This window comes from Quercus suber, unplaced genomic scaffold (assembly GCF_002906115.3).
Source record: "Quercus suber isolate HL8 unplaced genomic scaffold, Cork oak 2.0 scaffold_138, whole genome shotgun sequence".
In the NCBI taxonomy this organism is placed as follows: domain Eukaryota; kingdom Viridiplantae; phylum Streptophyta; class Magnoliopsida; order Fagales; family Fagaceae; genus Quercus; species Quercus suber.
The window spans coordinates 857,936-873,778 of record NW_027069600.1 but is presented as its reverse complement, the minus strand read 5'-3'; the positions used below and the strand labels follow the sequence as shown (position 1 = coordinate 873,778).

At 34.1% G+C, this 15,843-nt stretch overlaps 1 protein-coding gene across 1 annotated transcript in view; it reads left to right on the top strand.

Annotated features, from left to right (window-relative positions):
• Nucleotides 1-7,829: 7,829 nt before the first annotated feature.
• LOC111987097 (G-type lectin S-receptor-like serine/threonine-protein kinase RKS1) overlaps nt 7,830-15,843 on the top strand; it is a 26,289-nt gene continuing 18,275 nt past the window's right edge. The window contains exons 1-2 of the mRNA XM_065776648.1: nt 7,830-9,126; nt 9,381-9,500. Coding sequence (XP_065632720.1) covers nt 7,830-9,126; nt 9,381-9,500 — 1,417 coding nt within the window. The remainder of the gene's footprint in view (nt 9,127-9,380; nt 9,501-15,843) is intronic.

Genomic DNA, 15,843 nt, shown 5'->3' with positions numbered 1-15,843 from the left:
TTTCAAACCAATCAAATTTAAGTTGCTGAGTGGAAAGGATTTGATAGGAAACAAAGAGTAGAAGTGAAATTTTGGAGTTAAGAAGACTTAAGAAGCAAAATATGTTACCTGCTATGAGGATCTTCAAGTTCCTTCTTTACCTCTTCTGGCAGGCTAGCGAATATGAGAAAAGATAAAGAAAAATCCTATCACCAATGCAGTAAAATATTGTTTCAAATGTATTTATAATCACTCGTATTTAAGCACCCAACATGAACAGAAGATCTTGAAGCTTATACCTAGGTGAAAGACGTAAAAGATTCCGATGCAATGAAGGAAACTCTAGAACCTACAGGGAAGTAAAGGCAAAACTGAAACACACAATCAAAATAATACTAAAAACTATGCAGTCTTAAATTCTATATAGAATAATCTAGCACTAAATGCATAGGTTCAAGATACACAGTTTTAGGGGAACAAATAAGAGATCTAGCACGAGGTTAACACTATAATATAAATCATAATTTGAGCAGCTTCTGATTGCTAAGACAAAGAGAATTGTAGCAATTGTGTAATTGAAAACAATAAGCAACAGCCAGCCATTTTTCTAAATAGCTGAAAGCTTTCACACCATAACCCCTGGGTCAGATACTATAGATTTATATATATTGTGGCCTAGTTCATAATGGCATTATAGTTGGAGTAGTAGAGTGTAAAATTTTCAACAACAACGAAAAAAAAAAATAAAAAAAAAGAGCAGAAAATAGGTCCATCCATGGTAATAATTAAGACCAAACCTACTGGTCCAATGTAATCGTCCAAAGTCCAAGCTTAGACTTGCAGAAAAAGTTTAGTCATACAATGTAACTGTTCCAATAAAGTAATAGTAATGTTCCAATGTAACTGTTCCAATGAAAAAGCTTAGCATAGACTTGCAGACCAAACCAACTGTTTTAATGTAATTGTTCCAATAAACGAATAGTAATGTAATTCCGAGAATAATAAAAAGTTTTTGATTGGATCACAAAGCCAAATATATTAGTCATACATTGCAATAGCAAATGACACAATGATATAGAAGTTCTCCAATTAATAAGGTCAATCATATATGCTTTAATTTCTCATTTCATTGTTCATCACATTTTAATTAAGTCCAAAGAAGACCCATCTTATGTTCTCCAACCTTTGCAATGAGACACGCACTTATGAAAATGGACGAACATCTCCATTTCAACAAAGCTATCTCAAAATCATGTATAGAACTATAAGTAATTACACTTTAAGTTGATCCCTTAAGGCAACTTTCAAACTAGCACACAACTAGCTAATTTTGACCCCCCCCCCCCCCAACTTGATTTAAATTATTCTTTCATTAATGCATTTCCCTATCTGGCTGTCCCCTCAACTTTGGGAATTTTTATCTTCTCGTCACCCCATTTCCTTGCCAACTGTAGAGCTGTTTCTACACCTTCAGCACCTTGAAGCTCCATGTTCTTGGACCTCATAGGTAGGGTCCAAAGAAACTGATGAAAAGGCTGATGAGGTTATAAAGTCCAATATTCTGGATTGTTGGACCCCAGAAAATCATATAGATGGTCTACATCTAGAAATGGTTACCATTTAGATGCAGTCCATCAATAATGATTTTCTGGCGTCCAACAATCCTAAATATCATACTTTACAACCTCATCAGCATTTTCATTAGTTTCGTTGGACCCTACCTATGAGGTCCAAGAACATGGAGCTTGTCTCTATCAAGCAAATAAATACTCCTACACCTACAGATAAATTTATAGCGGCAGCCATTAAATTTGAACATCACAGTAATCAGTGATAAAAACAGCTCTTATGTTAAAATAATATGGTTACATTATAAGTGTTACTTACAACTAAACTAATCACAATCTTCACCTAAACTAAAACCAAATTCAAATATATATATTGATTATAAAAACCCAAAAAAAAAAAAAAAAAACCAAAATCACAGCCCACAAAAAATCATTGAGATCCAGACAGTGATAACAAATCCTCACAGCTAAATGATATTAAATATATATAAATAACGAAANCCAAAAAAAATTCCATTGCACGTAAAATAGACGATCACACGAACATGTTTGTCCCTCCAAAACAACAAACTATAATCGATTGTGTCTCCGAACATATCAAATGTGCTACTCACGAATACTAATTACTCGAACACCATGATAAAAAGTACACTACAACTGCATATAAAATAGAGAATAAGAAGATAGTAACATAACGAAAGCAACTTAAATGCGAAACCATTCATTTCTTACATCAGTAATCGATAGAATTCCGAGCCCGTTGGGGCCGAAACCTTCTTCAATCTTCAACGACAAGTCAGCCTTCTTGTCCTGTAAAAGGAAAAACCCAATCAATTCCAAAAGTTCTATCCATTACACCACGCATCACACAATTTATAATTCAAAACAAACACACATGTATATGCAGAAATGAAAGATAACAATTTAAATCCCACTTTAAGACATGACTAAAAGGTCAATTCAAACAACACATGCAACACCAACCAGCTGACAAGAAACCTCTATTGATAAGATTATCACACGTAAAAACTCTTAAGCTGCTGTCCTATCAAACAATGAGACCCTTTTTGGGGGCCTTTCTGTTTTGTTTTGTTTGTTAATTTTAATTAATTATTGGTAAAACCCTCTTTGGGGCCTTAACACACCAAATACTTTTCCAAGGAAAAGAATTAGTAGTGGCACCTTGGATAGCCTCATATTAATAGTAAACATCAAAAGCATCACTCCCTTCCAATCTTCATCTCATTTGTCACACCCCTAGTATAAAAGATATAGGAAAGAATTCATAGGCTCCATTCCCAATCATGAAACCATTGGGGAATCTCACACTCCCAATTCCAACCCTCCCTATCCAACAGGCTATCCAAGAGTGAAATAATTAATGCATTTTTGGTCAACTGAGCATGCGAACTTAGGGTAAAAATCCTTTAGAGACAATTATATTAAATATATATAAATAACGAAATTGGGTTTTTAATTATTGTTGTTGTTGTCAAAATTACGAACAATCAAACAGGGTCTGAAATAAATAAATATAAATATAAAAACAAATATGAAATCTCATGATGATTGATGAGGATCTATTCAGACAACAAACGTAAACAATATTATTATAATTATAATAATAAAATAAATTAATTAGATATTTAATCTAAAACACGCAACAATCTTCTTCGTTCTTGAAAGATATTTTTTTTTTTAAAAAAAAACCCTAAAAGTTTTGAGGGAAAAAAGAATCGGAAACCCTAAAATTTTTGGGGGAAAAAGAAAACATTAGACATAAAAGAAAGGAAATACATGGAGAATCGGCGATCGAAACCAAGAAAAATCGGAGAGAGAGAGACACAAACAAACCTGTGGCTGTGTGCGAGTTTTAGCGTCTGCAAAGCTAGAGAGAGAGAGAGTCGAGAAGAAATAGAGACAGAGACGCTGAGGTGAGCGACTGAGAGAGAGAGAGTCGAGAAGAAACAGAGAGAGAGACGCTGAGGTGAGCGACTGAGAGAGAGTGAGTGAGATAAGACGAGAGAGGGTCAGTGAGATGGAGAGTGGAGAGTGACTGTGGGACTTGGGTTTAATTTGAAAATATCCTATTAAAACTCGACTTTTAGAGAGTCGAGGTCCAGGTGGCGCCATGTCAACGCCAGATGGCGTCTACGTGGAACTCGAGTTTTAGAAACTCGAGTTTTATGTGGATACCACGTGGTATCACGCCACGTCAAACCATAAAAATCGACCCTCAAAAAGTCGAGGTCTGAGCGCAAAATTCGAGTTTCTAAGACTCGAGGTGTTAGTAATGTATATTGTTTGCAAACCGGGCCAACTAACTAAATAGTTGGCTAATTATGGGTAATTACCCATTTCGTCCTCCTCTATTCCTGTTCTAACTCTTCCATCACTGAGTAGAAGTCAATGTGTCTCTTACATTTGGGTATTTTAGAATTGTTTTCAAATGATTGTACCAATAAAAATGAATGTGTATAAATTTTGTTTAAGGTTACTGCTATTGCATATGTCTTTTCTTCACCTCACCATATGAAAGTATGTTAATTTCTTGGGTAGAAAATTTATATATATTAAGAGGAGGTATGGTTTTCATTAATTCAACGTGGCTCTTGCTCAACATTTTTTAGCATGAGCCACATGCTGATAAGGTTCTTTTAAAGTTTAGACCTGCTAAAATTTAAAACATATTATTTTATGGGTTCATGTACCTTTTTATTTCTCTCTCTCTATTGAATAGTCATATATTTTTTGAATTATTTCAATAATTTATTCTTTGATTATATATCTTTTTTGGCATTTTGGAAATTTTAACATCTAAATTTGTGTACACACACACATATATATTATTTATAATTTGTAGGCTCTAAATCTTTTAATTCCTTTTAATAGTTATAACCATGGATTATTCTTACCCATCTTTCTCTTATATTTCTTTATTGTTTAGTCATATATATTTTGTTTTGTTTTAATAATTTCTAAGCAATGAATTATCTTATTCTTTAATATTTTTCTGTCTTTCAGAAGTTTTAATATCTAAATTTTTGAGTTTTTTTTTTTTTTTTTTTGCAGTATCTAAAACTATCTAACAAATTTTTTGTAAGTCATTACGTTCAAGCATACAAGAGCAAATTGTAACACAAATTGAAGTCATACAAGAACAAATCATACAATAGTGTTGTTTTTTAATTAATTTAAGATATCTCACAAATAGATAGGTTCCCGTACATAACACGAGTTAGCGATTAGTTAAGATAATATACATTAGGATGGTGGAGCAAGGAAAAAAGTGTATACTTTGATATTTTTTATCGCCTGTCACTTTATCACATTTGCAAGCCAAGACCTTGGCCATCAAAGTCAAAAAGACCTTGTTCTCGAAGAAAAAGACGTTAACGTGAACTTGAAAAAAAAAAAAAAAAAAAAGACTTTTTGAAGAAATTTGAGTCAAGATATAAATTTTGGAAAAATTGCCTTAAATTTCTATTTTGACTTAGAAAGCTAAATTGATGTCGCAAAGTCAAGAAAAAGAAAAGGGTATTGTCACAGTGTGAGCATAATAAGAACAAGAAAAGTGTTGGCGAGGGCAAAGAAAACAATAAGACTTTTTTAGTCTCTAGACATACAAGGGAATGAAAAATAAGATTTTCTCTAGGGAGATGCCTTTTGGGGTGCTACAACCACTGAAAGTTGTTGTATACAAAATGAGTGAAGATCTCATATAAGTTCACATAAATTTCTTAAAAGATATATTATTATACTTGGGGGTCTCAAGTTAGGCATAAATTAAGAAGGGCTATTGTAATTGATTTTATAATTGTGGAATGATTCAAAATTGGTCCTATGGCTTTTCAATTCAAGGAGAAATATTTTTCCATGTGAATCTCTGTGTTCTTGTATGTAATTAATACTATTTTGGTTCTATTTTGGGATTACTTTCAATTTGGAGAAAATGGGCAAATGCCCATTTCAAAAAAAAATCCAGCATTTTACCCCCTTTCCCAAACTAATTAGGAAAATACCCTTTTTTTAAAACTCTATTTTCTCAAAATCAAGTTATAAAAAAAAATTAAAAAAAAAAAATTCTAGAGCCATATAGTGGCGTTTTAAGGAGCCTATAATAACGTTTTAAGGACCTATAGTAGCGTTTTGTAACTCGATTTCCATAAAGTCGAGTTACATGCAATTTTTTTTCTTTTTTTTACCTATAACTCGATTTCATGGAGATCGAGTTACAAAACACCACTATAGGTCCTTAAAACGTCACTATAAGCTCCTTAAAAACGCCATTATAGAGTTTAACTCGATTTTGAGAAAATCGATTTTCAAAAGAGGGGCATTTCCTTAATTAGTTTGAGAAAGATGGCAAAATGCTGCATTGTTTTTTTAAAAAGGGCAAATGCCAATTTTTTCCATTTCAATTTGGTTCATACTTTTTCTTAGCATCGAACTTGGTCCATGTTATTTTTAACTTGTTATCAAGTTAGTTCCTACAGTCAACTCATGTGTCAAACAATGCGTATTGTTGACAAATTAAACTTACGTGGTTAATAAAATAATAAATTTTTTTTAATAAACATTAAAAAATGCGGCTCATCATTTGAATAAAAAAATCCGAATAAGAAAATTTTGTTGACACTTGTATAGGTCAAGCCACATTCATTACGTCTTAAGAGAAAGGTAGGGAAATTAGGGAAATTTGTTGATGATAGATTTTAATAATGGGTAAAATATGTTACACTATTCGTAACAAACCACCCTTATAATAATTGATTGCTGTGAGACTCGTGAAAAATGGGAATAGAAAAACAAAAGTTTATTAAGTAAGCTAAATTAATGGATTGACTAATGAGGGTAGGGAGTTTCAATATAAAAAACGCTAAGATCATAACTTCTGTATTACTTTTGCCACAATTCACTATATAGTGAGTTTTGAGTAGGTAGAGGTGTGAATTCACATGTACTCACCATTTTTCTCCAAATTATAATCATAGCATTTCTCTCTCGATATCAAAAGGTAATTGTAAATCTATAAAAAGCAAGTAAATGATAGAAAAAGACTAAACAGTGTGGGTTGAAATTTGAAAAGAGATTTGTTTGGCAAGGCAAGTGGGGTGGGGCTCTTATAGTTGGAATTCCCAATTTGATATAGGGTCTATTTGGATACCGCTTATTTTGCTGAAAATTGAAAACTGAAAATAATAAAAAAGTTACTGTTCATTGGCCGGTTATTGTTCATTGGCCTAAATGCACTGTTCATGTCACATGAACAGTGCAAGAGGCGCTAGATTTAAAAAATTAAAAAATTAAAAATTAAAAAAAAAAACGTTGAAACACGAGACGCATGAGTTTTCTGCCAAATCCAAACGCCACCATAATATAAAGGACTATAAATTGACAAAGTTTCTTCAAATTTCTCTATATCCTTATATTATGAATTTTGAAAATCTAACCAATGGATTGCATTTTCTAATTTATACTTCATCCTGCAAAATATCAACAATGTCAAAGATCAATTGCTATATCATCAAACAAATGTTAAAATTTAAAATTTTTGTAATCTAAAATTGTATATAAAAAATTAGTTTATTAATCGAATAGTAACTAATATCCGATTTAAATGAAATTTTATATGCATGTAAAGAACATAAATAACATGAAATTCACTTGTTAGATTTTCAAAATTCATATCCAAAAAAAGAGTTAAATGAGAAGTTTGAAAAGTTGTTCTCCAAACTAGTTTGAAGAGGAACTTTGTTCACTATAAATAGCAGAGAGAGGGATTGCCTTGCTGCAACTTCCTTCCTTCCCTTTCTTTTACTTCTCTTTTTCCCGCTAAAAAAGTTAAAACCCGCTACCAATCTATTTATTCCAAGCTTGCCAAATTTCCCAGCTTATGATTGCCCTTAAATCGAGCTCGTGTTAATCACTAGCATTCAATTGACACCCGCTGAAACAGGACAAAAAAATTCCTGTCCTCCAATAGCCATTTCTGAAATTTTCCGTTCACCAGGACCCAAACATTCCTAGACAAAGGGCAACTCCAAAGTGCACGTATCATTGACTCATCAGTCTGTTCGCAAATCCCACACCTGGCCACATCTACTCTTCAGTTCCGTAGATTCAGAAGTGTTCCACATCAACTCGGACCTCCCAACCTCCCTTCACCCATTACCCATTACCCAACTTTCACGCATCAAATACCAGGACTTCAACCTTATCTACGTAGCCTCTGTTTCTAGTAAGCAAAAAGACATACGCACAATCTCACTCGTCATGATCATGTACTTTACGAAGGGGTTTCTCCTTCTACACACATTGCTTGTATTCCTTATTCCCCAGTTTGACACTTTACAAGACATCTTAACCATCAGCAATCCCATCAGAGATGGTGGTGACCCTTTAGTCTCTAACGGAGAAACCTTTGCACTTGGTTTCTTTAGTCCCGGAGAGTCCACCAACCGCTATGTTGGCATTTGGTTTTATAAAGCTCCTGAAAAACCCGTGGTATGGGTTGCAAACAGAGACAATCCTATCAATGATAATTCCGGGGTTTTCTCAATTAATCTTCATGGAAACCTAGTGCTCTATGGCGAGGACCAAAAACAACCCATTTGGTCCACAAATATTGTCACAAAATCAAACTACAATACTACTTTTGCTCAGCTCATTCATTCAGGAAATCTAAAGTTGTTGAGTAATGAAACATATGAAGTGCTATGGGAAAGCTTTGACAATCCAACTGATACATTTCTTCCAGGCATGAAACTTGGGTTAAATCGAATGACCGGTCTAAATCGAATTCTAACATCTTGGAAGTCCAAAGATGATCCAGGAATTGGCAATTACTCCTTCATTCTCAATACCAATAGCTCCTCCCCAGAGTTGTTTTTGTATAAAGGTAATATTTTGTGGTGGCGTTCTGGTCATTGGAATGGTATTGGATGGAGTGGAATACCAACATCGTCAAGTAATGATTCGGTCACGATTCCCAAATTATTTAACAACCAGTATGAGACTTCTACAATTTGGCGTTTACGTTACCCAGACGTGTCATTATTGTCAAGATTAGTGGTGAATGGATCTGGATCAATTCAACGCTTTGTGAGTGAAATTTCAGATCAAGAATGGGAAATTCTTGGGACAGTTCCATTGGACCGGTGTGACAATTATGGGAGGTGTGGTGCATTTGGCAAGTGTCAAATTCAAAATGGTACTGAATTTGAATGCACTTGTCTACCTGGGTTTGGACCAAGATCACCAAGTGAATGGTCTGCGAGAAATGCGACGAGTGGGTGTGTGAAGAAGCATGGGAGGGCATCCATTTGCAAGAGTGGTGAAGAGTTTGTGAAGGTGGAAAATGTGAAGCTTCCGGATAGTTCATTTGCACGAGTCGATGAGAAGCTGAGTTTGAAGGAGTGTGAGCAAAAATGCTTGGAGAATTGTTCTTGCACGGCGTATGGAGGAGTAGATGTGAAAGAGGAGGTTGGTTGCATGAGATGGTATGGTGAATTGATGGATACAAGAGTGTTGGATGGGGGACAAAATTTGTACGTACGTGTTGATGCATTTGAGTTAGGTACTTGACAATTTACTGAGACAAATTATTTGGGGCAATTTTTTTTTTATACCAAACATGCACACAACAATATCACTCTTATTTTTTTTAATATGTGATTTCATAATTGATGCATGATAAAAATAATATTGGGAGTATGCCTATTTAAAGGTGATGTTATTATAATTTATCATCTTAATTAATGTAAAAATAGTTTTCAAAAATTGTGCACCACTCTTGTTGCATAAATGGATAAATTTTCTTGTTGTTTCCAGATCATTTCAAGGGATTCTTTGCCAACAAGAGGAGGCAGGCAATTATGATACTGGCTCTGGTTGTTACTTCATTACTAATTTTCCTCCGTGCGCATTGTTTGATAAAGAGGAAAAGAAAAGGTATGTGCAATTGGTTAATAAATCAACATGTGCATGTGAATTATAAGAGTGATACTGCACTTATTATAGACTAGAAAAGGGCCCATGTGATACGATTATAAACTGCCACGTGAAAAAATTATATAAAATATTCATAATATGTTGAAGTAATAACATGAAGCAATGTCGTGATAACATGAAGAGGTTTTTGTTAAATTAAAGTAATACGAAATTAATGGGATAATTTTTTTTTTTTTTTTTTAATCTCAAAGGTATGAAGAATTTAGGCTGTAGCATAATTGTCATAGAAATTAGTTGAAGTAACCAATTCATCATGAAAAGAGAAAATTTAAAATTGCACATAAATGTTAATTACACTTTTTCGCTTAAAGTAAAGAGTAATTAAGGACAAAAGAACAACATAGGGGTTTGTTTAGGATCCGCTTATTTTGTTGAAATTGAAAACTCTTTGCTGAAAGTACTGTAGATAAAAATAAAAGTTAGCTGAAATAGTACAGTGGGACTCATGAATAATACCAAAAAGTGTAGTAAGGCTCATGAATAGTAGCAAAAATAAGTTAGATTTTAATTCGGAGGCAATCGCACACATGATATATAAAAGAATTTCAATCCATTCCATATTATTGATGTTTATTATGTAGTATAATAAGTTGTTTGTTTGCCTAATTATAGTTTTTTTTTTTTTTTTTAATTGGAGTTAGCATAAGATATTTATGATATCATTTTAATATTTGGTTGGTAGACAAAATTGGCCTTTGCCCTTTCTATCAAAATATCCAGCATTTTGCCCCTCTTTTGAAACTAGAGAAATGCCCCTCTTTTGAATCTAATTAGGGAAATATCCCTATTTTGAAACTCGATTGGATCAAAATCAAGTTAAGCCCCATAGTAGCATTTTAAGGAGCCTATAGTGACATTTTAAGGACTTATAGTGGCGTTTTGTAACTCGAGCTCCATGAACTCGAGTTATAGGTAAAAAAATTTTTAAAAAAAATTGCCTATAACTCGAGTTCATGGAGCTCGAGTTACAAAACGTTACTATAGGTCCTTAAAACATCACTATAGACTCCTTAAAACGCCACTATAGGACTCCATAATTTTTTTTTTTTTTTTAAACTCAATTTTGATCCAATCGAGTTTCAAAAGATGGGAAAAATGCTGGATATTTTGATAGAAAGGGGCAAAGGCCAATTTTGTCCTTTAGTTGACTTATGGAAATATCATAGAATTTTTATGATGTCATGTTTATGTTATTAGAGTATGATAATAGTCCATTAAATGAAATATCCTTCTAATGGAATTTTAATATGATATTTACGTATTTTTCCCCCTGAAATATGCATATATTTTGAAATATTTAAATATTTCTATTAAAATATATTTTATTTCTCAACTTGGGATCATATTGTGAAGTATGTTGAACACATCCAGCGTTTTTAAAGACAACTTGTTTCCTCTGCATGTTCTACTGCGCCTGTGCTTTAAGCTAGTGTGTCTCCATAAAAAAAAAAAATCAGTTTGTTTTAACTTTTAAAAGCTTAATGAGCTTCGACTTTATGAAGGCCAATCTTTCACCAAAACTAATTTAAATAAGACTCACACAACCTTAACCTCTTTTCTTCTTCTTTTTTTCTGTTTTTTTGGGGGGAGAAGAGTGCAAAAGAGGCTAGGTGTTAGGACATATGTGATTCATGTTAGGAACATATGTCAATATATATGTAGTTGGCTAATCCTTTGACAAAACGCACTTCACTTGTAATTGGATAGATCTAGGATGTGTTTAATACTTCAAGAAATATGTTGTTCAAGTCTAGTATTAAAACCATGAAGATCGGATCAAGAAACAAGTGAAGAAAAACTATTCAATAAAGTTGGACAAATAGCTCGACACCTCTCGATAGCTAGGCTATCTATCGAGATTTTCAACTTCTTATCTCAATCTCGATAGCTTCTTGACAGTTGGCGGATCGATCGAGAAAACTTCTATCTCCTCAACAGCTCCTTGACAGCTTCTCGATAGCTGTATTTGTCGAAGTTTAAAGCTCGACACCTCATCGAAACCTTTAGATCAACCGAGGTTACGGGAATTCAGATTTTTAGATCTGATTTTCGGCCCATGATGACATGTATGTGTAGTGTTTCTTTTCTCACAACCCTAGGCCTATATAAGGCTTATTTTAGAAGCCATCACATAAGAGAATACAAGGAAAACATATGCAAAAGGTGATCGATACTTTATTCTTTCTGAAAGAAGCTACTGCGTCTTTGCGCCTTAGGGTTTTGTAACCAAGTGCTTCTTGATCTTCATTGTTGATGAAGTGAATAACTTTGCAGCCAACAATCTTCTTCTAGTTGGTGATTAAGTCACGTACTGGGATTCATGCATCAAAGGGTGGCGTTCATATATTGAAAGAGTTCAAAGGTTCTGAAGCGGTAGAAGGTTTCTGCTGTGAGTTCATCTACAGGGATTATAAAATCTAGGGACAAAGGTTTTATACTAGATCTAAAACTTCTCTTTATTATAGTGGATTGCTTTTCGGGAAGGTTTCCTCCTAGGTTTTTTACTGTGAAACTAGGTTGTTTCATTGGTTTTCCTGGGTCATCATATCTTATCTTATTTATTTTTCCGCTGCATGATTTTGACATAATATTGATGTTTTTTTGTTTTAACGAGTTTATTCATAATAAATCTAATTAATAACTTGGGTTTAAAACTTGTTAATTCTATCAATCGGAGTCTAAATTTCCCAACACTAGGTAAAAGGCTAAATAAGAAATTACTCTAGTAAAGTGCCATATGAACAAAATTCATTGTCTCTCACATGAGATTTCTGCATTCTTATATAATTTCTTTTATAAAAAAATTTAAAAAGCTATATATATATATATATATATTATGGATCGGGATTCTTGTCTCGGAGTTGGGCTAAGCTTTTCAAAAAAGACGGTTGTACCTTGGGAAGAAAAAACGTCACTTTATTAATACAGCAGACACGACAGCTTGCTCTTTATGAACGCGTGGCAGCATTTGGTACATTGAACGGTTGAGATGATCTGACGCTTCGATTATTGAGGTACGTGTGAGTAGAAACCATGGTAAGCATTGATTAGTTGTTGCAGTTACATTAAATGACCTTTTCCCCTACAAATACTGTCATCCTTCTCGTTTATAACTTTCTTTAGTTTCTTTCAAATCAGAATCCTTCTTATTCTTTATTATTCCTGGCTCTTAAATCTCTCCTTAAACCACCCCTATCATCAAGAAGTTATTTAGTTAGTCTTCTTTCTCATGTTTCTTTCATTCTTGTTCTTCCATAGTTATCTTAATAGGAAAAGATGGGTTTTTCGTACCTTTTAAACACAAATGCAGACATAGAATCCTTCAAGACTAGGTTTAATATCCCTCTTGATGTGAATATATCATACTATCACGAGGAAGATATAAAAAATCAAAGATTGCCTCATGTGGTCTTTTTTCCTTTAATGTTAATACTAGAGGGTGGGATTAGATTTCCAGTGGATCCCCTTTTACTTAGAACTCTCAGTTCTTATGGGCTTAGCCCCGACCAATGTCTACCTAACTTTTATAGGGTAGTAAACTGTGTGGGGCGTCTTAATCGACTGTACGGCCTAAACCTTTACACATCATGACATTACTTCCTTTCTATGCTATTCGGGGAAGCCTAAGGAATGGGTATTACCTTCAATCCAAAATACCAAGGTTAGGTTGATATCTTGTCTCCCCGACTCCAATAGGAACTCTGCGAGGGAGTTCGTGACAGTGAGCGGAGACATCATCTGAATGTAGTGAGTTACATGCTTCACTGGATCAGCTTTTCCTTCATAAATGGTAATGGAAGGTGGTTGAAATGCCTTGGCATTTTTGTATGCTCTATTTTGTCGGAAAAGGGTGAACGGGCAGCTCTCCTCAACACCTGGCTCATGATGTCCAACGTGGCATTATGATGCCCGTGCTTATCACGATAGGGGGATTCATGACAACGCCCCATGGTTTCGTGAGATCTGTCCCTCTATCGATGTGAACTGCCACCACGAGATGACTCTACCCTTGTGTAATTGGGATCATTAAACAAGTCCTCATGGTCCCTCCTAAAACATCAACCTCTCAACTCAATCTTTAAGTCCTTAACTTGCTTTCATAAATTCTTCAGTTCTCGTTCCCGATCACTGCGACGAGATTGCTCGGGGATATAAGACACGTTTCATTCCCTTTGCGAAGACCCCTCATTAGAATCATGTCTGGTATGATACCCTTCTTGCATGTGCTGCTATTCCTTTCTACGCTCCCTTTCTAACCTCCTACGACCCTTGATGAAGCTCTTGAATGATTTCCTCCAACTGAGCCTTCATTAGCATGCGGACCCTCCATATTTGGACGATATCAAGCTAGCTCGAACCCTCTAGTTGAGTAGGATCCCTATAGATGGCGCCCATTGTGGTCTCTAAACCTATGAGAGTTGACGTCCTGGGCAAAGGATTTGGGCCCTCAATTTATTTATTAGTGGGTTTCCTAACAATCCTACGGGAACGGCTTTAAACACAAACTAGATAGTCCAATTTGTATTTTTTCTGTAAATTTTTGGACCTACACCCCTTAACCTCCGGTAGTTCTTCTCCTTTCTTTACTCACACTCCCTTTCTCTCCGTTTCCTCTTTTTTTCCCAGTTTTTTCCAACCAACCTCTACTTTTCTGCCTTTCCTCTCCTTATATAGTCTCTCTTTAGTAGGGTTCTAATTATTGTAGTTTCACCAATTTTCATGTATTTTCACTTTTGTCAGAATCCCAAGAAACGATTATGCCTTCTGAGGATTCTCTTGAAACTTGTTCTAAACACCAAATAGCGTTCGGTAGCGAGCTCCCCAAAGTCAGTAACAACTCTCAGCAACCGACTTTAGTTTAATAATTTCTTCATCAATTTCCCACCACTTCATTAGTCGGTAGTGGGCCGAACACTATGGGATTCCCTCGAACGATAATTTCTAAGTCCCAATACACGTATTGTCGGGCTGGGCTCACTCTAACTAGGTTTGAGGTCCACTTCCATCTTATAGGCTGGCTTAGGCTACTTAGGCCGATCTTGGGCTTTAGTTAAGTGGGCTGGTACTGATTCTCTGGGCCCAAACCCCCCATATCTATAAATTAATTTTAATTATAAATTTCATTTTAATAGAGTTGTACATTTATTTTTATTTTTTTTTCACAAAAAATATTTTTTTTTAACAATTGAAATATTATATGCCAAGAAAATCAAAAAGATAAATATATATAGTATGTAGAATTATGGACGTGGATGGTGGACAACCTCTGTATATAAAGAAACAAAGAAATTAAAAGAAAATGTCTATATATTTTTTTAAAAAGTAATAGATAAGTATGTAGTACTTTTTTTATTTTTTATTTTTTATAAATACACAAGTATGTAGTACTTGGGCCGGTGATTACTTCTTCTTTTCATCTTTTTTAATAAAACCTACGCTACCTCAAGTCCCAAACCGACAGGCCCACCCCAATTTGTAAATCAATCAATGACAGGAATAGCTATGCAATAAAGCAAGTTCCAAGTAAAGATAAAAGTCTTAAAAGACCTAATCTTAGGTATTCTTGGAGTTCGGAGAATAATGTTTCATTCTCTCACATTTATGGTAAGATTTACTCATTAAATTTATAGTGGAGTTCACCACTAATGTAAGATGAGAGAATACTATTCTTTGTGCTCTAGAAATAACTAAATTTTTTTCCTAAACACAATGAGAAAGTAAAGCAAGAAACAAAGGTTTTAGAGGAGTTCCAAACCGGAAGAAGCGGACTCAATTCCTCGAAGAAGAAATCTGAAGCCCATTGAAGAAAATTTACGAAAATCACTTTCCAGTAACATACAATTTTTTTTTTTTTGGGTGAGGTTTGAGATTAAATGTTTTGTGTTTTGATTTTTGTTTTATTTTATTAAGAGATAGATTTTTCAGCTTATAAGTGTGGGAGATTAATGAGTTCTATATCTACCAGATTTTGTTTCCTACTTTTTCTTTGATAATGGAAATTACTATATTTTTTAGTGATGGCTAATTTTTGGGGTTCTATTGGTTAAAATTTAGGAGCCTTAAGCTGTTAAGCGGTTGTCTCACTTGCCTATTGCATTTAGACACTTAGACTATATACCCATCCAAATTTTGTTTTCTTACCTTTTTTTTTATTTTTATTTTTAAATTTTTTCTAACCAGATAAAGATTTATTCCTAGTAGATTATTAATTCATTATTTGTGAAATATTATGATTCCCGTGAGCAGGTTTAGCAAATAGCTTCAACAAGCAAACTGATACATT